At 35.6% G+C, this 22,333-nt stretch overlaps 1 protein-coding gene across 1 annotated transcript in view; it reads left to right on the top strand.

Moving 5' to 3' along the window:
• LOC102593766 (protein PHOTOPERIOD-INDEPENDENT EARLY FLOWERING 1) overlaps positions 1–22,333 on the top strand; it is a 53,724-nt gene that overhangs the window by 15,915 nt on the left and 15,476 nt on the right. The window contains exons 2-9 of the mRNA XM_006344047.2: positions 6,470–6,641; positions 15,311–15,406; positions 17,426–17,506; positions 17,601–17,708; positions 17,839–17,919; positions 18,010–18,098; positions 20,330–20,481; positions 20,572–20,633. Of these exons, the coding sequence (XP_006344109.1) occupies positions 6,470–6,641; positions 15,311–15,406; positions 17,426–17,506; positions 17,601–17,708; positions 17,839–17,919; positions 18,010–18,098; positions 20,330–20,481; positions 20,572–20,633 (841 nt within the window). The remainder of the gene's footprint in view (positions 1–6,469; positions 6,642–15,310; positions 15,407–17,425; positions 17,507–17,600; positions 17,709–17,838; positions 17,920–18,009; positions 18,099–20,329; positions 20,482–20,571; positions 20,634–22,333) is intronic.

Here is a 22,333-nt window from a genome sequence, read left to right as displayed (position 1 = left end):
AGTTTTTTGAGAAAATCTATTTTAAGAGGGAAGGGTCAATTTGAAGAATGGGGTTTAATTTTAGGTTTTGGGGCTTTAACCAACTTAAAATACCCTAAAATAGGTAGAATAACCGTTTATAATAATTCCCCAAAGTACCCAAACTATCCCTCACTTAGTTGTACCTTTTTAAACAGGTCAAACTTGAGTTTTATTTTCGCAGATTTCGTCGGGAAACAAGTTCGCGACGCGGAGGTGTTCACACAAGTTTTTATAAATTAAATGCGGGGCAGTAGAGTCCGCGACATGTCTGCGAAGCGGACCAAACTTTTGGCCCTTGGTGGAGCTAGTCCGCGACGCGGACATGCTCCCTCCAAGCACAACTTCAAGCTGCCTTGGCAGCTTGCTTGGCCAAGGTTGGGGTCCTCCTCGGGGACCCTTAGGGTGGCCCCCGGGGAGTCGTATCCGAATGTTTTGACCCTAAAAACATTTATTAAGACACTAGGGTAACCTCCACTGATTTTAGACTCCAAACAACACATAAAAACATGAACAACTTACTAGAACACACCAACACATAAAAGACTAGTTTCCGAACGTCCTGGTCGTCCCTTGACGTTTGACTTCCAAACTCTTTAAAACTGACTTAAAAGGCTATTCTTCATTATTTTGACAAGTTATTAATGCATAAAATCCATGTGAGGCTCTACTTTATCCTACTTTATCTTGAGGGTCGTTACAGACCCTCTCAAAGCCTACTCGTGCAATGCTTGCATGACATCCCATACTACCACCCACACTTTGTAGAACCTCTCAAGAAACCATAATGCACATCTCATTTGATGGGAATAAGCGTTTAACCAACATAGACCATGAGAGCTAGATCATGGAATCCGATGTACTATCCCATATCGTAAGGGTTGGTCTACTTGCCTAAGGTAAGCTGGTATATAGCTTAAGTAGATCCACTGGCTAGACCTATGTGGGCACATAGTTAAGGGACAAGGAGATTGCTACTAGATACCCCGCCTCAACTCACGTGAAGGCATCCATCTCAAGATTACTACTAGAAACCCCACCTCAACTCATGTGAGGCCTTCCATCTCATTCAATATCCTCTCGGTGCTTAGCCTATATTCCCATAGAGTATTTTAACACCCATTACATTAAGGGATAAAAGATTGTTACTAGACACCCCGCCTCAACTCACGTGAGGGAATCTATCTCAACCCAACATTCATTCATTGGATAGCTCATAGATTCAAAGATGAGAATAGCCTTTCATCTAAGAACCCCATTATCATTCATTAGTGCAAGATCGAGAATATCCTTTCAATCAACACATCATTAGCATTCAATAGAGTACAATTGAGAATAGCCTTTCAATAGACTCAACATTCATTAACATTATCATAAAACTCATTCATTCATTCATTAATGAAAAGGATACCAACATTAGATCTACCAATTCAAGACATTAAGACATTAAGTCAAGATATACTCATCATATAAGAATAGGATGTCTAAGCCTACCAATTCAAAAGATCTCATTCAACATTACATTATAGAACCCTTCACATTCCATCATCAACATTCATGAGTGTTAATGGAGAGATAACATTTAATCCTAACACAATTAGCTTCTAGACAAGATCATAATTCATTCATTGAGATCACACACATGCTTCACATCACATTTATATATACAACATCATGATAATACTTCAATTCCTCACACTGTGCCTTCAAGGCCATGATCACAATGTACATAGTAAGTAAACACCTCCACCTTACAAGTGGATCAACAATTCAAGACAATTCTACTTTAATATGAAATTAGGTCAAACTTTCCCTTTCAAGGCTATGATCACAATTCCTCAATTCATCAACAATTCACCATAATTAGACATATATTATGATACAATTCAATAATCTAAGTCAATCAAAGCATAAATCCACCATCATTCATTCATAATCATCAAACCCACTTTATAAGGTGAAATTTAGGAATCGAGAGAAATCATGGGTTCATAGAGTAAAATCATCTTACATAATCAATTAAACATCAACATAATCATAATTTATCATTTGAAAACGTTTGATGCAAGAACCCATGAGATTGAGTGAAATCTAGGTTTTTTGAGAAACTTGAAGACTTTGAAAACTTCTTTGAAATTGACTCTAGGATGAAAGATAACCGTATATAAAGGATCACCATGCCTTATACTTGAAGAATCCCATGAAATTGAATAAGAAACACGTTGAAATCCCCAACCCTAGCTTGATCTTGACCTTGATCTCCAATTGAGTTTCTAGAGAGAAATTTTTAGGAGGGAAGGGTTTTGATTTGAAAGGTTAAATCTAAATGAGGGTATCAATGCTTTAATACTCTTAAAATATGTTAATACACCAAAAATAACCGTCCATGCACTTTAAAAGACTTGGGGTGAATTTACCAATTCACCCCTCACTTGGCCGTGTCACTTGACATCAAGTAGGTGCCACTCACGAACCCCCATCCACGGACCGTGGATGGGTCCACAGGACGTACTATCCAACCGTGGTTTGGTTCAGAGACACACCATGAGGGGGCTGACCTACGGAGTAAGACCACGAGCCGTAGATCAATCTACTGGCCGTGGATTGCTTCCGTGGTTCACAATATTTTGGTAGTCTGGTGGTTTCCTTGGTGTCTTGGGGTTTAGACTTGGATCCTCCTCAAGGACCCTTAGGGTGGTCCTTGGGGAGTCGTACCTTGACATCTAACCCCTAAACACCTCAACCATGGCTCGGGACAACATCAAAACACCTTCAAAACTCAAGACAAACACAAACGCACACACGTTAGGCTCTAGTTTCACTGGTTCACTTTTAGGGTCGTTACAGATTGTAGGTGCCATCTCTGCAAACTAGGTGATCCTCCAAGAGCAGAACAAACTAGTTGGTGTTTTAGCTTCTAGCGCCATAACTACTATTTTTGCGGATAATACTACTGTTAAGCTGTTTTGAGAATCTACACCATCCATGTTGGATGTTTTGCATGCTGACAAGTCGGGAGATATATCTTGTAGAAGAGTGAAGGTTATGCCTCATTCAAATACGTGTAATATTACTTCTAGTCGACAAGTTGTACATAGTAATAGTGCATCAACAAGTACTACCTCGACTATGGCTATGGCACAACCCTAGATTACAGCCTTGTAAGTTTTGTTATAAATAAATAAAATAAATGGTGCAAAGACGATTTTATCTAAAATGAAGTCTTTTAATGAATGGTAAGAAGTTTAAACAACAATATTAAGGACCTTCATGCTTTTAATATAGTATAAAAGATTAATGTGATATATACGTCCAAAACACATATATTAAACTAGTTATAAAAATTATATACATAATCACTAATTAAATTAGACTTTTTCATTAAAATCAAAATCAAAATCATTTATGATAAGTATTTCTTTTACAAGTCTTGTCTCTTCAAGTACCTTTAAACTATGTTTTTACTAATGTCAAGATGTATGCTCATGTTATGAAAATGCTCGAGCGAACAATGACATCAAGTGTCGGCCACGTCTAGAGTATAAGTTCAATGCGTGACAACATCGATATGCTTCTTTTGGGGATTCAAAAGCGATGAACAAGAGTGTACTGAAAAAGAAGAAAATGTGAACAAGAGAGCATTGTATAGCTCTAACCAAATTTACTTTACATTATTAATTTATTGTCAATCTCTAGAGGTAGGTTATGCAATATGTAAAAAATAAAATAAAATTCTCTTCATTTATTGTATATTTAATTTTTTGTGTTATTGTGTATGTAATTTTATAGATAAGTATTATTTCTAACCATATATTGATCATTATGTAAGTCTCCTATATATCTTTTACGGTACAAAATCTCTATAGTAATTTTTAATTACCAATTATTAATTATCAATAGAATTTGAATATTTTCAAAGTAAACTTTTACGCTCTTTTTAGTGTAAGACAAAACCTATTTATCTTTAAAAGGAACATACATACAATTAAAGAGGAACATATCTTTAAATACCTTTATTTGAAAAAGTTTACGTTGTTTTTTAAAAGTTTAGTACTTAATAATATAATATTCACACAATAAATTTTTTATATACATTTATTATTAATTAACGTGATACATACGTGCAAAACAGATATATCTATACTACCTTAAAAGCATGAACTCTCAAAAATGAATGTTGAATTACTATAATACCCCCAATTAAAAAATACACATTTTTTTATTTTTAATTAATTATTAATTACTTATATTATATTGAATATAGATACTTTTTCACATTAAAGGGTTGTGACTTTTCCAATGAATTGTGACTTTTTTGAAGGGTTGAAACTTTTTTGACGGGTTGTGACATTTTCGATAAGTTGTGACTTTTCAGAAGGGTTGTGATTTTTTCAAAGGGTTGTGACTTTTCCAAAGCATTGTGTCTTTTCTGGTAAGTTGTAACTTTTTCAAAGGGTTGTGACTTTTTCGATGAGCAGTGCCTTTTTCGAAGGGTTGTGACTTTTCTGATAAGGCACAATTTGCACCTATTCATAACACTATTTGTTAGCTATAAATAGAAGTGTTTCCTCTCACTTTTATACTACACTTTTTCAATACTCTTCTTCTTCTTAAAAAATCTCAAGTGTTATTTGCAACAATTGATCAAGTTTGAAATTTAACGAAACTCGAGGTACTACATAAGAAAGAGTTGGCGAATAAATTGTAACAACTTATTCATCAATTCATACTTGTATTTTCCTCTTACGATTTTCATCACATACATAATTTAATATTATTTGTATCATTTTAGAATATAAATACACTTTTAATTAACCTACATATTTTATTTATTATAAAAAACTTATTTCCTATGAATAGTCACAACAATTTCAACCTTCATCTTTCTTCGATCATAAATCACAACCATCCACTTCTTATAAATTCTTGGGGATCTCTTTTCTGTGACTATTTGAGATCACTTAACAGTTTCATAAATGATTCATCCCTAATATATTGATATGTTTCGTTGATGCTCTTCTCATTGGAATTTAGGTGTTGACTTTCTATTCAAGAAGAGAAGAAGAAAACAGAGAAATGTGCAATTAACTGTGAACTTTGCTTCACACAGAAAACTTCTATAAATAGTGCAAGGGGGTTTTCATTTCATTTTATTGTTTTGATTCTTTAAATAATTTCTTTTGTGTTTTCATTCGAGAGAGAACTTAATAATTTGTGTTCACATAATGAGTGAAAATTGACGAATACACACATCGTGGATTATTTTTTCTAAAAAAAAATTTAATTGATCAAGTTGTAGGAGAGATAATAGTAATAAAAAATACGAAAAAGGGCACATGATTGAGGTAAGACATTTCTTATTTAATTTTCTATTTTTTATTTTTATGTTTTTACCCTCAAATGAAGGAATTTCTTCTTAATTTTGCTAAAACAACGGGCATCAACGTAGTCCATTGAATTATTAGTTTTGAAATATTTATGGTAATCGTCATTAGTGTCATGCACATACTAAATTTCAAGTATGGATATTTAAGAGAAAAATTGTACCTAAATGATGTCCATCATTTATGGTCATAATGTCAAGAGGAAGGCCTCTGGTGACCTTTATTATATTGATATTTATTTCTATATTGTTGCTTAGACTTTTTTATAAAATTGAGTGAAGTAAAAAATACTACTACTAAAGAAATGTCATTATCTCCCCATATTTAAACATTGAATGTATTTTGAAAAGTATCAATGATATCTTGTTATTTTGATCTAAAAAATAAGTAGCTCTATGATAATTTGTATTAAACATTTATAATCACTTGTTCTATGTTCTTTCAATTATAATTATTTACGACAAAACTTTAATTTAGTAATATTAATTCTATTTTATAATATTGTATACAATATGATACAATACACACGTGTAACGCACGTGCCGTGAGACTAGTTAATAATAAATTAGTTATAAAAATTATTTATATAATCACTGTTTCAATTCAACTTTCTCATTAAAAAATCAAAATCAATATTACAGATTTTTAAAAATTAAAAATTAAATCAAGCCACATTTTATTTAATTTAATGTATTTGATTTTGTTTTTGGAATAGTAATAAGTGGTTTGGGCTTGAGACTTCCATGTTGGAGGTCTTAAGTTCGAAACCCCTTGCCAGCGAAAGCAAGGGGTTTGCCTTCTGGGTCGAGCTCATCGCACCGGACTTGCCTAGTGTAGGTTACCTCTCCTATGTAATTTGTGAGCTATTGCATAGGAGCGAAAATTTTACTCTGTATGCACCCAAATGATAGCAACAACGGGTTTCCCTTGTCATAAAACAAAATAGTAATAAATTGTAGAAAAGCATCATGTTTGTACCGAACACTCTCCTAAGCGAAAGGGAGTGGGAGTCCACCTGTAAACTTATTTAAATGACACTTCTGTCCCACATATAAAATACCCCAAAGGGGTAAATCTGGTTTCAGTCCCATTCCCAACTTTCCCTTTAATCGAACCTCCGTCGCGAAATTTTCTCACTCCGCCGCTGCCGCTGCCGTGCCGCCGTTGCTACCGAGATTGTTTTCCACCGGTGCTCTTCGCTCACCTTATCTAGCTAGTTCTTCTTCTTTACCGAAAAAGGTTAGCGAGGAAACTTCATTATCTCTTCTCCCTTAACCCTTCGCTCCCAGTCCGACGGGAAGTCTTATTTTTTGTATTTTTTTCTTTTAAAAGATTTCTACTTTGCATGTGTACGTTCGATTCGAAAGCTTGGACTTTTTTCTTTTTATTTTTTCTGTGATTATTTTTTGTGCGCTTTTTTTTTTGGAGCTTTTATCTTGCATTGGAACTCCTGTACGAAACATTTGTATGGGAAGTCAAGGAAGAAAGTAAAAGATCTTTCTGCTCTCAGTGTCAAGAAAAAGACTATGTTTTTGTGAAAACTTTGATCTGCCTTGTGTAAAGGGTAGTGGCTAAAGGTCATGTGAGTAAAAACTATGAGTTATCACAAATTTCTGGCCCTCATTTTTCTTTTTTGTAACAATGATAGTGTCTGGGCAGCTTAAACACACGTCAATTAATCCAGTTGTTGTCTCTAGCTACCACATGTACTCTATTAACTCTTAATCTTCAATGATAGGCACATTAGAAGAATTAACCTAGTGTAATCTCTGCTGGAATTAGAACCGTGATTTTCGAGTTGTCACTCCAGCTCTTTAAGCACTAGGCCTTCCCCTTAGAGTGGGTGCCACTCCTTTTTGAAAAGGCTGCTTTAAACACAGTGGATTACATAGTATCAAAACCCTAAGATAGGGTTTCCCTGCATAGAAGCTGCCTAGGAATTAGGATTTCTTTTGGTGCATGTATGATCCTGGAGTACCATAAGAAAGCTACCACACCCAATCTGTCAGGGAGTTTCTATAGGATAAATTAGAGGAATAGGGTCCTCTTGTAAACCACGTGGATCTCAAGATGATGAGGATTCATCCTATTCAAGAAAAGGAATGGTGGATGAGGTTTGAGATGAGGATGTCATCCCCTCATTATAAAGAAGGGTGTTGTTCTTTTACACCCAAGGCAAAAAGTAGGACAAAGGTCTAATCTTCTTAAATATTGGACAATTGACCCGCTTCTCTACCCTTCTCTACTCAAATATCAATTTTTTGGTCTACAATAGGGTACAAACCTGTGATATGCGCCTAACCAATCGTGGACATTCATCTTGATGGAACAAATCCTTTAACCAGTAAAAATCTGTGATATTACTGTCCAGTAACAATCTTTGTTGTTGATATAGACTAGAAAGTCCTCTCTTTAATTTTTTTTGAGCAGGTAATATTTGTGTATGTTCACAGTGCATGGGTTGCACTGAAAATCATATATACAACTTGTCAAAAGTGTAAGAAAACCGAATTTAATTCTAACAGGAACCTAGGATATCTATAATGGATTCAGTGTCCTCTAAATACATTTGTTTGTACCAGAAGCAAAGAAGCCTGATACAATTTAGTTTGATCTTTTGAAGATCACAACTCTTGCTCTCAAAACATTTAGCACTTCTTTCTTTTCAAACAGTCCACCAAATATAGGCTGGGACAATCCTCCATCTATCTCTATATGCAGCTCCCACCCCTACTTCTCCCCAATTGTGAAAAATATTTGTGATTATGTTAGGCATAGCCCAAGCAAAACCCTTGAGACTAATGAAAATCCTCCATAGCTAGGATGTTATTCTGCACGAGAGAAATAGATGGTTGACTGTCTCAACCTCTTCCCCACATAAATAGCATCTATAACACATGGGGAACTTCCTTTTCTTGAGATTTTCATGTGTTAAAACTGCTTCTCTTGCTAGAAGCCAAGTGAAACATGTCACCTTGAAAGGGATTTTAAGGTTCCAAATCTGCTTCCAAGGCCAAAGAGAAGGTTGTTGTCCACCTTGATTTAGTAACTTATATGCACAGTTTACCTTGAATGTGTCTTTGTTATTTCTGCACCACCAAAATCTATCACGTTTCTCCTATGTTCCTGTAAAATCTTCCAACCTTCCAAAAATTCAGTCACGATCGTGATTTCCCATTCATTGAAATTCTTTCTAAATTAGAAATTCCATCCATGCTGTGTCCTAACCTTAGCTACACTCACTTATTTATTCACTACCAAGTCATGCATCTCTGGAAAAGATACTTTTTAGACTAGAAGTGCCCAACCATTTATCCTCCCAAAATGAAATCTTATTGCCATTTCCTACCCTGATGGTTGTATTGATCTTCAAGAGAGGCCACAAGATTTTGATGGACTTCCATAGGCTACCCCATGGTGTAAGAACCTCCTTTGTCGTCCACTTGTTCTCCTCTCCATATTCTTCTTGAATTACTTTTCCTAGTATGGTTGAGGCTCTTGAGAATACCTCCATGACCACTTTAGTCTAAGGGATTTGCTTTGCTTTTTCAGGTTCCTTATTCCCAGACACCCATGTTTCTTCCCCAGTGAACCTTGTTCCACTTGACTGAATGTTGGACAGTGGAATCATTTCCCTTAGTCCCTTTCCATAAAAAATCCCTCCTAATTTTATCCCGTCTTTGTATCACTCCGTCAAGAATGGGAAGATAGACATCATATAAGTAGGAAAGGCATCTAAAACTAAATAAATTAGAGTGACTTTGCCTCTCTAGAACATATATCTGGCAAGCTTCTTCTCACACTTTTCAATTACGGATTCCAGGTGTTCAAAGCCTTTGATTTGGCACCTAAGGGCATGCCCAGATAAATGGTAGGCAAGAAACCTCCTCCCCTACCCCCCCCCCCCCCCCAAAAAAAAATAAAAAAAATAATCCAAGATAGTTCCTCCATATTAGAGACATTATTAGGATACTACTAGCTTTTTCTCCAGTTGACATGCAAACCTGAGACTCCTTCAAATGGCACCAAGATTGATCTTAAAACCAATATTTGTCCTTCATTAGCATCACAAAATATTAAGGTGTCATCTGCATAATGTAAATGAGTGACTTCCATGTTTCCATTTGATATTGAGGTTTGAGTTTCCTCTCCTTAATAGGAATGCACCTAATAACATAACCTAGGAACAATGATTATATATTTCTCTTTTTAGAAGGGCAATGAACACATATTTCTAAGTCAAGTTGGAAAAAAGTTCCTCACAACATGTTTTAATGGGTTTGGAGACAAATTCCGTGTTCTTTTTCTTTGTTTTGATAAGGTATAAATTTGCAACTCTTTAAGCATAGTTTTTGATGAGTGCTCATTTTGTAATTTCCTTTAGACGTCAAAGCATCTTCCATAATTTGTCATGTTTGGTCTCCTTTCTTATTGCAACTAGAGGTTCTACTTTCTGTCTTTATTTTAAGTGCAGGTGGCTGTAATTTGCTTATGACTTCTCTAAACTGAAATGGCATAATGGCCATTGGATCTTTTTTATCATCACACTAATTGTTATCCAATTTGCTATTTGTTGTTTTGGCAATTAGACTTGTTTTCTCTTTGCACTTGATACAAATTTTACCAAGAAAAAAGTGAATGTAATAGTTAAACATACCTTCCTATTTTTAATATTTTAGGAAGGTATGTTTAACTATTATATAGCAAACCTTGTACCTCCTCTATTCTATTTCAGGTTATGGTGATTTACTAGAAATGGAGTTTTAAGATTTTAATTGACCTACATATTGCATAAGTTTTAGTAAAAGAAAGTATTAAAGTAATCATATCATATATATATATATATATAAAAGAGAACCCTAGACCCGCCTACGTGGCGCCACCACAAACCAGGATTCCCTTTTAATTTATTTTATTTCCAAAATTAGGTCTTCCCCCTTTCATAAAAAGTTGTGACTTTTATGAAAAGTTGTAACTTCTATGAAGAGTTGCAACTTTTATGAAGAGTTGCGACTTATCTGAAAAGTTGTGACTTTTATGAAAGGTTGTGACCTTTCTGAAGGGTTGTAACTTTTCCAAAGGGTTGTAACTTTTCCAAAGAGTTGTGACATTTCCGATTAGACACAATAAGCATTTGTTCACATGCCCTTTGTTGTCTATAAATAGAGGAATTTCCACTCATTTTAAACCAACGAAAATTTTGAAGTTCTTCTCTTCTTTTGGACAATTAAATATTTGTGTACTTTGCTCCTGTTGAATGATTTATTGGCACCATTGTTTTTGTATCAATACACTTGTGAATAAAATCTATTTATCCTGAGAGGATCTATTCCTTTAAACCTCGGGTACTAGAGGGGAAAAATTTCCTTAAGGGGACACTGTGCATTTAGTGGGTTCGATCTTTTTCATTCTGTTTCATTCTATTGTTACATATCCTGGTATGTTTTTTACAGTCATTTAATTTATGCTTATATTATTAATTGTTATTTTTGAGTACATGCTTTAAACTTTGTTGTTTATGTTTCTGCAAAATTATTGTTATAAGTATTTGTTAGTATTGTTTAAATAACAAACATTAATTGAGTATTCAAGCAAGTTTTTTCTCTACTGGAATTGTTGAAGGTACAATAAAAAAAGCCCTTACAAATCTCTAATTTCTTCATCAACAACGTCATTCCTTCACATACAAGGATGAGATTTTGTGTTCTTTAGAAAATCCTCTGAGAGTTAATAATTTTGCATGCCCCATATTTTATGGTTTTTATGTTGTTGTTATCTATTTTTACTAAATTTTGTCGGTGGGTGGATATTATGAGTACTTTAAGGATTGAAAGTTGATTGAAGTGTTCGTTAATTTTTGAGGTATGTTATTTCAAAACATGAGAACTTTTCTGGTTAGAATGATTTGTTATCATCATTGGATATCTCATAGTTTACTCCCTTTAATGTATGTTTTTTTCTCGCTGTTTTGTTGTCTCCTTAAAATTGTATTGATTATTTTTCATTTGGTATGTATATGATCTCACTTGGACAAAGATTTCGTCCTTTTAATGTTTTTCATTTTTTTCCTTCTCATTCAGCTCTTCTAAGTATTTTTGGTGTGAGTTATGACTATTTTCGGCAAGCTTAATTTGAAGAATATGAAACAAAACCTGCTCTAAATAAAAGTAATATCTTAAGCTACAAAAGATATGTCTATTAACATAGATTTGTTGTCCTTCATGTCCCAAGTCATTGCTGAGCGCTTGAGTTATCTAGGTTAGACTCATTTTAAATTTTTTTAACGTTCGAGAATATTTCTTTAACATGAGTCTAGAATCCAACATTTTGATCTACTTGTACTTTCATAATGCAGCAATTATACATACATATTTCTGAAAAAGTCGTAAAGTTGCATTGATGAAGCATCTAGAAGGGCCTTCAAGGCAACAGTTTAATGAAGAATCAATTTCTAAAAGGGTCAACAATATTATTTTGCTGTTGTTTCAAATTTATTTTTCTCCTATAAATTTTGTTAAGTAACAAAGTAACAATAACGAAAAGTTGTGAACGTTTGACCTCCGACAAGTAGATTGACAAGAAGTTTGGAGGTTTGGGGATAAAGAATCTGGATACTCATAGTAAGACACTCAGAATGAAATGGCTATGGAAGTATGCCAATGATAAAGAGACACTATGGGGAAGAGTCATAGAAGCTAAGTATGAGGAGGAAGACTGATGGATGACTAAGGAAATTACAACTCCTTATGGAGTTAACTTATGGAGATCCATCAGAGATCTCTGGAATGAACTGAAGTGCTTCTTCAAGATCAAGGTGAACAATGGGGCTAAAACTAGGTTCTAGAAAGGTGAATGGCATGAAGAAGGCAACTTATAAAGGTTATTTCCAGATATCTACTCATTAGTACTAGACCAACAGAGTACCATGGCAGAATTATGGACAACAGAGGGATGGAGATTCAACTGCAGAAGGCAATTCAATGATTGGGAAATACCAAGAATGGCAGATTTCATCAACAAGATTGAGCAATTCAGTGGGTTGGGAATAGATGAACTATGGTGGAAGGGAGATGAGAAAGGCACATTGAAGTGAGCAAAGCGTACATGAAAATGAACCACAACCAACAGCCAAGCAGTTGGCCATTGAAGAACATTTGGAAAACCAAAATACCATATATAGTGGCATGCTTTTGTGTGGCTTTTGGCAAAGGAGGCAGTGGCTTACCCAAGAGAACCTAATGAAAAGAGGGATAATTTTAAGCCCCAGGTGCTTCTTGTGTAGGGAGCAGGCAGAGACTGTGAATCATCTATTCCTACATTGTAGAATCACAGGACAACTATTGTTTTTGAACCTCAGAGGAATAGCATGGAGCATGCCTAGGAAAATTACAGAGGCCTTAACAAGCTGGGAACAAGCTGGGTTGTTGGCCAAGAATAGAGGCAGGTGGAGGATAGTCCCAGCAAGCATTTGGTGGACAATATGGAAGGAGAGGAATTCTAGGTGTTTTGAGAGCATAGAGAACAGTATGCAACAAATTAAGCTTAATTGCATCTTGCCACTGTGTTTTTGGTGTAATCAATTACTTTTACATGATCCCATCTCTATTATTGATGTTTTAGATTCATTATAGACATAGGATGATAGAATCATAGATGTAGGTAGTACTTTGTAAATATGGGGCTACTACAACTCTTGTAAGATTCAAATTCTAACATATATAGGCAAAGTTACCAGTTTCAAAAAAAAAAAAAACCTTATTGTGCTGATACACTGTTTGATCCATTAAGCCACCTTGAACCAAAACTTGTCCTCTATAGCATATTCATTAAGAAGTCCCAATTTAGGTGATCATATGCTTTCTAGATGTCCAGTTTACCTAAAATCCCTACTTGTTTGTCTTTTTGTCTTGAGTCTACACACTCATTTGCCACCAGCACTGCATCCATGATCTGTTTATTCTTGATGAAAGTCATTTGTTGCTTGTTTACTAGATTATGCATCACTCTTTTCAGCCTTCCTACTAGGACCTTCGCAATGATTTTATATACTCCTCCCACAAGACTTATGGGCCTAAAATCATTAAGCTCCGTTGCTCCTACCCTTTTAGGAATTAATGCCACAAAAGTAACATTTATGCTTTTCACGAAAGTCCCCTCTTTGTGGAAAGCCTTGATTGCTGCCACTACCTCATTACTGATGATGCTCCAGCATTGGATGAAGAAAGCCACTGTGAAGTCATCTGGTCCTAGTGCCTTGTCCCCAACACAGGATCTAATGGCATCTGTGATTTCCTGTTCTTCAAAAGGGGCTGTCAGCATATTGTTGTCTTCTTCATTGATCACAGGACAATCTCTCATATTCAGGTCAAGCCTCCAATCTTCAGTTTTTGAGTACAAATTTTCATAGTATTCAATTATCACCTTTTTCACCTCTTCTTGTTCAAGTCACCAACACCTCATTGATTTTTAGCTTATCAATTGTGTTAACTCCCCGGTGTGCATTAGCTATTTTATGGAGAAAAACCAGTGTTTCTATCCCCTTCTCTGACCCAACCTATCCCGATACATCGCTCAATGTCCCGATACTTTACCTTTGTTGATACAAGACACACCTGTCCTAATACATCACGTAAGAGTGATGTATCTGAGAATAGGAGAGAATAGGGATTTTTGTAATTTTTTCAAATGGTAGAGAATTTTAGAGAATATAGTAAAATAAGTTGTGTATTTAGGTAATTTTTCCTTCTTTTGCTTAGTTTGGGCCTTTAGTGGTCTTCACTTGGTCCTCTGGCTTCTGGATTGCATCAAAGTCTCCTTATTTGTTTTGAGTACTTTTATCTTGAGCTGACTTCTACTTATCGAATTTACTTCACCATTGTTCTACAAATAGGCCCTGGATAGGAATAGATATACATAAATCAGTATTGTCATCATTAAAATATGGCTTAATGATAACAAATCCAGGGGGAATATTTGACCCTTGAAGGGAATTTGCTATTCCAAATTGCTTTTCAAGGCCAAGGAACTAAACCAGGGCTTGAAACCGCGAGGGCGTTGTAGCAGCTTTTTACAGAGAAGTTCCCTTCAGCCCTTCAGAGTGTGGTTTCCTGAAAATGCAGCCGGGTAGAGATGTTTCTGGAAAGAAATTACTGAGTAGAAGGATCAACTAGATGTAGTCCTCGACTTTCCAATCATTGAGATTTCTTCTGGGTGTTATGGACCATCTCTGGTCTTGTTTGAAATTGGCAATCAGTGCATTCTGAGAAATGGAACAATGGTAGAGAATAGGGAAGTGTTTGGGAGAGATCCCGAGCCTTGGATCATGCCAAAACCTGATTTCCCTTCGGTCAAGAATCATAATGAATAATGAGAAAGCATCCATGTCACCTTCCCTAGATTTGGTTATCTGGCAAAAACAACTAGCCTCCCTTCTCCTCAATAAGATCATAATCACTAGATTATTCCGCCTGAAGGCTGCAATTGAGGATTGTTTCATATGCCTTTCAATGTCATGAACCATTTTACTCACCAGGATTTGATCTATTAAATAGGATCTGAACGTGTTCCAGACTATTGACAGTCCCTTCAACAACAACTACATACCCAATGAAATCCCAGAGGTGGGAAATTGACAGTCCCTTCATGTATGTTGAAATTTACTTGGGATGTTTACTTCTTGGGGTGGTGGTGGTGAAGCAAAATATTGACAATGAGTTCTTATGCAGTGGATAGACACCACTTGTTTGACATTCCTCTCTGGAAGTTGTTTATTATCTGTACCTACATACTTTATTTGATCTAGTTAAGCTAGGAGTATCTATATTCTTGAATTCATTTTTCGTTTCCTATTTTCTTCCATGTTATGGAGATAAGTGTGTGGTTGTGCTAATTTATGTTTTTTCGTGTAGAAGCCAGAATCATGGTGTATATATCTTGAGATTATCATGGCTTCTAAAGGGTATAAGTGTAAGCCGGACCATGAAACACGTGTACGACGCCAAAAGGTATGAATTACATCTTAGTTGCAATCATCCTTGCACTTAGAAGCTATCATTTGAGGTTTGGATTTTTCTGTATTAATTTTTTTATGTTCGATCCATGTTCTTTTATACCGGCTGTCGCAAGGGGGATGTTTTTTTTTTTTGATGACTGTGGTGTCCAGGCTAGCTTTGGCACACCTCGACTAATTCCACAGGACTTTTTCTTCTTTCATCTTTTGGCAAGTAGGACTGTTTTGATCTATGCATTATTCCTTTTTAGTCCGAGCAAGTATACATGATAATAGCATAGCAGTATGCCAAGAGTGTGAATGAACTTGTCGAAGAAAAAAACACAGAGAGTTTTAATGGATTGGTGTTTAGCCTAAGATTAATCTAAGCATGGGTGATAGACCAACCCTTGGCAGTGTGATTCAGCGATAATAATTTAGAATTGGTCATGTTCTGAAGATGTTCTCAAGCCTTTATTCCTGAATGATATCTCAATTAAAGGCCCACAGAAGGGAATCATGTGTACATCTAATTTAGGCCAGAAGGCTCTTATCTAGAATGGAGTCTGTTCATAATTTTGTTTCGGCTGAACCCTTGGATGTATCATCAGTTGACATGAAAGGGTTAATAGGTAGAACATTTAGCAGCTGCTTTGATATCTATCAATGCCTGGATGCTTTTTTTTTTTTTTTTTTTTTTTTTTAAAAAAATTTGCATCATGGGTAGTAAATGATCATACTTTTTAGATGCCTCCTTAAGTTGCTTTTTAGCATAGACTAGTGGATCCACTTAGTTAAGGCGTTCTATATTATCAATGCCTGGATGCTTTTTTTTTTTTTTTTTTTTTGTTTGAAAGCAATTTGGATACCCTCGTAGATGATGCCAGTGCTATAATTCTTGGAGAATGACAAAGATACCTGTAAATATGGAATTATATAATATTACCATTCAAGTCCATGCAGTTGTTTAATGTTTTTTTTTGGACTTCTCCATTGATTGATCCAAAGTTGCAAGGTGATCTTTTGGTGGATTAGTTCGTTATACTTATTCCACCCTCGTTTATTCTCTTTTGTTGTTCTTTGATATTCTTGACTGGAACATGCTGAGTATCAGAAGGTTACATGATTGAACTAAGGCAGCATATTAATGATTACAAAACGGCCATCTAGCCTAGTAGTGTTGTAATCTGCACATGCTTTTGTCACATAGCTAACCAATTGTGGTTAATGCTATGCAATATAACTAGTGATACTCGATAAAGAATTAGACAAAAAGCACATGTTTGAAATAGAAAGAATGGAAGCATGAGAGCCCGGTTCAAAAAAAGAGAGGAAGCATGAAAGAACCATCTAAATTTGCTATCTTTTTGTGAGCTCCTAGGCAAAGGTCCTACACCCAAAGAAAGGAAGCTTAAGGACATTCTTTAGGATAAGAGGTTCTTTCTTGATCCAGCTATAAGCATGGGGCAATATGGAAAATTAAAATGTGGAACATAATACAAATCAGTATCACTAGTTTTAAAATCTATTTGGACCCTTTTTTTTGTCCTAGCAATTGTATCATATAGATCAATTTATTTTCTGCTTCCTAATTAGTAGATCAGATATACAGATAATCACATAAAAAAAATCTACCTAATTAGCAGATAGATGAAGGATATACTGATGGAGTTTGTTCAATCACGGGTAGGTTATGATTATCTACCTAATAAGTTGATAGATGAAGGATATACTGATGGAATTTGTTCAATCACGGGTAGGTAACGATCGTCCCTTTCATAGTCTTATAGGTGTAGACACTCCCTCTAGAAGACTAGAATAGGTTCAGTTTCTTAAGAGTCTTTTGATGTAAATATGGTGCAAGTACAAACAATGTACTGATTGATCTTACATATATAGAAATATACAAAGTTACCTATTTCAAAAAAAATAAAAAATAATCTACAGTAGCTACATGAATGAATAATCAGGGGGTACCTTGTCCTTTCTTGTGTACTACATCTTCTGTTTGCTTATTTTCTTGATTTGTATTTAGGGTCTTGAAGCACCTAAAGAACCTCAACGACCTAAAACACACTGGGATCATGTTCTTGAGGAGATGGTCTGGTTGTCGAAGGTATATAAAGTCCTTTCCTATTTCAGGAGCAATTGTGTAAGCTGCTAGATGAATGTCAATGAAGTTATTCTAAGGAAGATTTCTTGTTTATCAGGACTTTGAATCAGAGAGGAAGTGGAAGTTGACTCAAGCAAAGAAGGTTGCTATACGAGCTAGCAAGGGAATGCTTGATCAGGCGACACGGGGAGAAAAGCGAGTCAAGGTTGTTATTTTATTCGCTTCTTCCTGTGCGTGAATATTTTCATATTAGTGACTGACACTTCAGTAGGTATTGCATTTCTTACTAATTACATTGCTAAATTTCTTATTTCTCTTCTATAATATTTCATCAGGAAGAAGAGCAACGTCTGCGTAAAGTTGCACTCAATATCTCAAAGGACATCAAAAAATTTTGGTTGAAAATAGAGAAGCTGGTAAAATTCATTATCTGGAGAACTTTCAAACCCAGTTGTTTTTCCCAGTCTTGAGCTTGACAGATTATTCACACGTGTTTCATATGTCAGGTTCTTTACAAGCATCAGTTAGAGGTAGATGAGAAGAAGAAGAAAACACTTGATAAGCAGCTAGAGTTTCTTCTTGGACAAACAGAAAGGTTCAGTTCTTCCCCCCTTTTTGCTTTCCTGTTTCTCTGATGTTGTTTTTATTGCTAATAAGACCCTCTTTGATGCTTACAAGCAGCTGCAATTGGCTTTTCCCTGCATATTCCCATTTTTGCTCTTATTCGTTTTCTTAAAACCATTCCTTCCTGGGCCTCCATAATTGGTGTATAGTGTAGCTTTTTAAGTATTTCTACTTGCCCCTTATTAGGGCACCATTTACATTATTTAAAAAAAATTAATAGTGGTATTTAATTATTAATAAAAGTCTCAAAGGTGCACAAGAGCTTAAAAGTCTTGTCTCATTTGATGTAAAATTCAAAAGCTCAGGGAATAGGAATAATGGGAGAAACAACACTCTAGTTGCAAGATGAAGTTTAAACTAGTGTCATGGAACGTCAGGGGATTGAACAACATCGAGAAGAGGGAGACTGTCAACAGCTTAATTTTCGAATGGAGGGCAGACATCATCTGTCTCCAAGAAACAAAGCTTGTGGGAAATATCACAGAAGTAGCGAATCAGGTTTGGGGAGGTAGATGGATCAGACAAGCATGTCTGGAAGCCAGTGGAACAAGAGGCGGAATCATTTTGATGTGGGATGAGAGGGCATGGAAGGGGGAGGTCTTAGAAATAGAAATCTACTCCATTACTTGTAGGTTCTAATCCCAAACCCAGAACTACAATTGCCACATAACTGGAGTGTATGCTCCAAGCAACTACAAGGAGAGGAGACTAGTGTGGGAAGAATTGGGTTCAGTAAGGGGATTGTTTGAAGCGCCCTGCGCACTGTGTGGAGATTTCAATGTCTCTAAGTATATATCGGAGAAGAAAAATTGCAACAGTAGAACATGGGGTATGAAGGAGTTCTCTGATTTCATAGAAGACATGGAATTGGTGGATTTACAACTAGAAGATGCTGCATATAGCTGGTTAAAGGAGACCAGCATGTAGCAGTCTCTAGGATTGATAGAATCTTGTTCTCGGAAAAATGGGATGGCAAATTCAATAATCTGAAACAGATCCCCTTGCAAAGGCTGAGTTCAGATCATATTCCAATAGCCTTGATTGGTGGAAGCTGGGAGAGAAATAAAAGTTATTTTAAGTTTGAAAATTGGTGGCTACAATCAGAAGACTTTGTTGACAGAGTTAAAGACTGGTGGTCATCATTCAGATACTCAGGGAAACCAGCCTATGTGTTGGCTTGTGAACATAAAACTTTGAAGCACAAACTCAAGGAATGGAGAAAAGAGGAGAGTGAAAACCTTGGCCTTCAACGAAAGAAATTGCTAGAAGCCTAGAACAATTGGCAGAAGTGGACATGAAGAGGGAAAACAGAGTGCTTACAGAAGATGCAATAACAAAAAAAGTTGCAGTTCTACTAGAATATGAGGAACTGATTGAGGAGGAAATTGCATAGAGACAAAATTCAAGAATACTATGGCTTAAGGAAGGAGACAAGAATACCAAGTTTTTCCACAAAATGGCAAATTCTCACAAAATGTACAACAACATCGATTAATTAATGATATAGGGGGAAGTTACTCAAGAGCCAGTTGAAATTGAAGGAGAAATAATCACTTACTACAAGAAGCTGTATACGGAACCCATCCCATGGAGACCTACTCATCAGTATGCACACTGCCCAGAAGTGAGGACTTCTGTTAATGCCTTTTCCTTTCCTTGTAACTATGCATCTTCTTGATGTATTTTTGTGAATGAAACATCTTACTTCATAAAAAAAAATAGCAAGTAGTGAGGACTGCATCGCCCCAAAAATGCAATGGAACATAGGATCCAATGAGAAGAGTGCGAGCAGTCTCAATGAGATGCCTACTCTTCCTTTCTGTTACTTCGTTCTGCTGAGGGGTGTACGGACAAGATGTCCGATGAATTATTCCTTGGTGAATCATAAACTCTTGGAACTGAGAGGATAAGTATTGTAAGACATTATCACTTCTAAAAATACGAATAGAAACACCAAATTGATTTTGTATTTCAGCGCAAAATTTTTTAAATATAGAAAATAACTCAGATTAACATGCAACTACATTATATTAGTCATGCAGTAGAAAAATGTGACACAAATTATACTTATTTAATTAAAATTTCTATTTTTATATCTTGAGTTTTGGCCGGGCTTAGCACGGGCCTCCTGCAGTTAATTTACTGAGTAATTGACTGACCTAATGAATAACATGATTAGGCATTCTTCCTTGTTTATCCTAGGTACTCAACAATGCTTGCAGAGAATCTTGTAAGTTCACCAAGTACTTGCAAACGAACCAATTCTTTGCCTGCACCAGAAGCATTTAGAATCCAGTGTAAAGAAGGGAGTGAAGGGGATGTAACAAATCGTGACTGTGTTGGAAAAAATCTTCGTAAGTACATTAACTAGACAGCTGACCAATATTGAGAAACTTGTTGACAATAACTTTCCCTCTGTTTCTTACTTAAACTGAAATTTTCAGAACCTCTTTCAACTGGTAGTGATATTGATGACGACTTTGGCGTGCAATCTGAAGACGAAATGGTAAGCTTTCAAATAGCTGGGGTGGATTTTGATACCATGCTTATTTATATTTGTAGGTTCTTGAAGTCTTACATATTGATATCATTCAGTTTTATCATTGAAAAGGTGTTTGATATATATTCTTGAAATGCTTGAATGCGTGAAGCAGCATGAATTATTTATAATTGAGCTAAACTAATGATCATAAGGCCTGGTGTGTCTTCAATATTAAGCTAATGTTAGGAAACTAGCTTTGAGGCAAATTTTCTGATGAAACAAGTTTGGAGATTTTCTTTCATGCCACCCCCTTTTTAGGTCATGAAGGAAGGGATGAGATTTGTGCTGCTCAATTAAATATCATAGCTCGGAATGAGCTGTGATTATTTGAAATAAGACCTTCAAATCAATAGGTTGATCTTTATGGCGAATTAAAATGTACTTAGATGACCTTGCAGAGTATAACAACATAAATACATGATGATGCAAGCATCTGTTGTTTTCTTTTTGTTGCAGGGAGGAATTAGTAAATGAAGTAGAATCAATACTTAGCCTCTTAGAATCTTTACGAGATTAGGAAGGGATTCATCTTTTTTGTTTTTGCACTCTTGTACATATTTCAACACTTGTTTGGTGCTTTTGTTTTATGACCTTTTATGAAAACAAGAGCACAATTTCAAAAGTTTTCATTTCTTCCTTAACTTGGTTCTGTTCAAACTTTTCTATTTTTTCTTTCTTCAGTAGAAAGTAGGGGAGGTCAATTTTTTCACATAAATTGAAACAGAAGCAGTACTGTCTTTTAGCCTGAAACATCTAAAGCAAGAAACTGGTACTCTCTTTGTCCAACTTTATGTGACGGTGTTTGACTGAGCACGAAATTTAAGAACGGAAGTATGACTTTTGAAACTTGGGGTCTAAAATAAGCATATATATATATATATATTTGTGGTGTATTTATAAAGGGTAAAATGGGAAGTTTAAAGCTAAATTGTTACTAAATATAGAAAGTTATCATTCTTTTTGAGATTGACTTATAAGGGAAGTGCATAAATTGGGATAGAGGGAGTAGTTAGAAAGTTCAAGTACCTTGTGTAAAGAATTCAAGTATTAAAATATACAGTGTCTTGTCCTTCAGTTCTGCCTTCTGTGTGACTTTACTCTACTTAGGGCATTTGTTAGGTTGAGAACTGAACAGGGATTTAACTACATTCAAATTCGTTTTGGATAAGAATTCGACTACAATCATCTGGTCTCTGTGAAATCATTATTGATAGGATATCATTTTGCTCCGTACTGATGTCCTAGAGAGCTTATATTTTTATTTTTTATAATCGCAATGTTTGGGCCAACTTGCGTGCACCTTGGTTAAATCCTTGGGGTACGTGTTACCTCTCACCAACACAGGTACCAAGTAACTCTTCCCGCCAAGGCTTGGATGAATAGGAAGAAATCACCTAATTCTTTTTGTCTCTGCTAGAATTTGACCCCATGACCTCATAATGCTCATTCCACTACATTGACTGCCTGGTCTAATTCTTGGATGCATTACTTTGTTATGGTATATTATCTAGTGCATGGGTCAAGTCAAAACCATTTTTCTGTGTCAGCTGTACTTGCGAGTTGCCTGTTGACTTGTTGACTAGGACTAGGAATCTGTGGAAAAATACCAGTCTTCGTTGTAATGAAGCTAATCTGGCTCTCACTTCCTTCTCAGATTGGGTTTT

The sequence above is a fragment of the Solanum tuberosum genome, unplaced genomic scaffold (assembly GCF_000226075.1).
Source record: "Solanum tuberosum cultivar DM 1-3 516 R44 unplaced genomic scaffold, SolTub_3.0 scf00052, whole genome shotgun sequence".
Taxonomy (NCBI): domain Eukaryota; kingdom Viridiplantae; phylum Streptophyta; class Magnoliopsida; order Solanales; family Solanaceae; genus Solanum; species Solanum tuberosum.
This window is presented reverse-complemented; position numbering and strand designations above follow the sequence as displayed.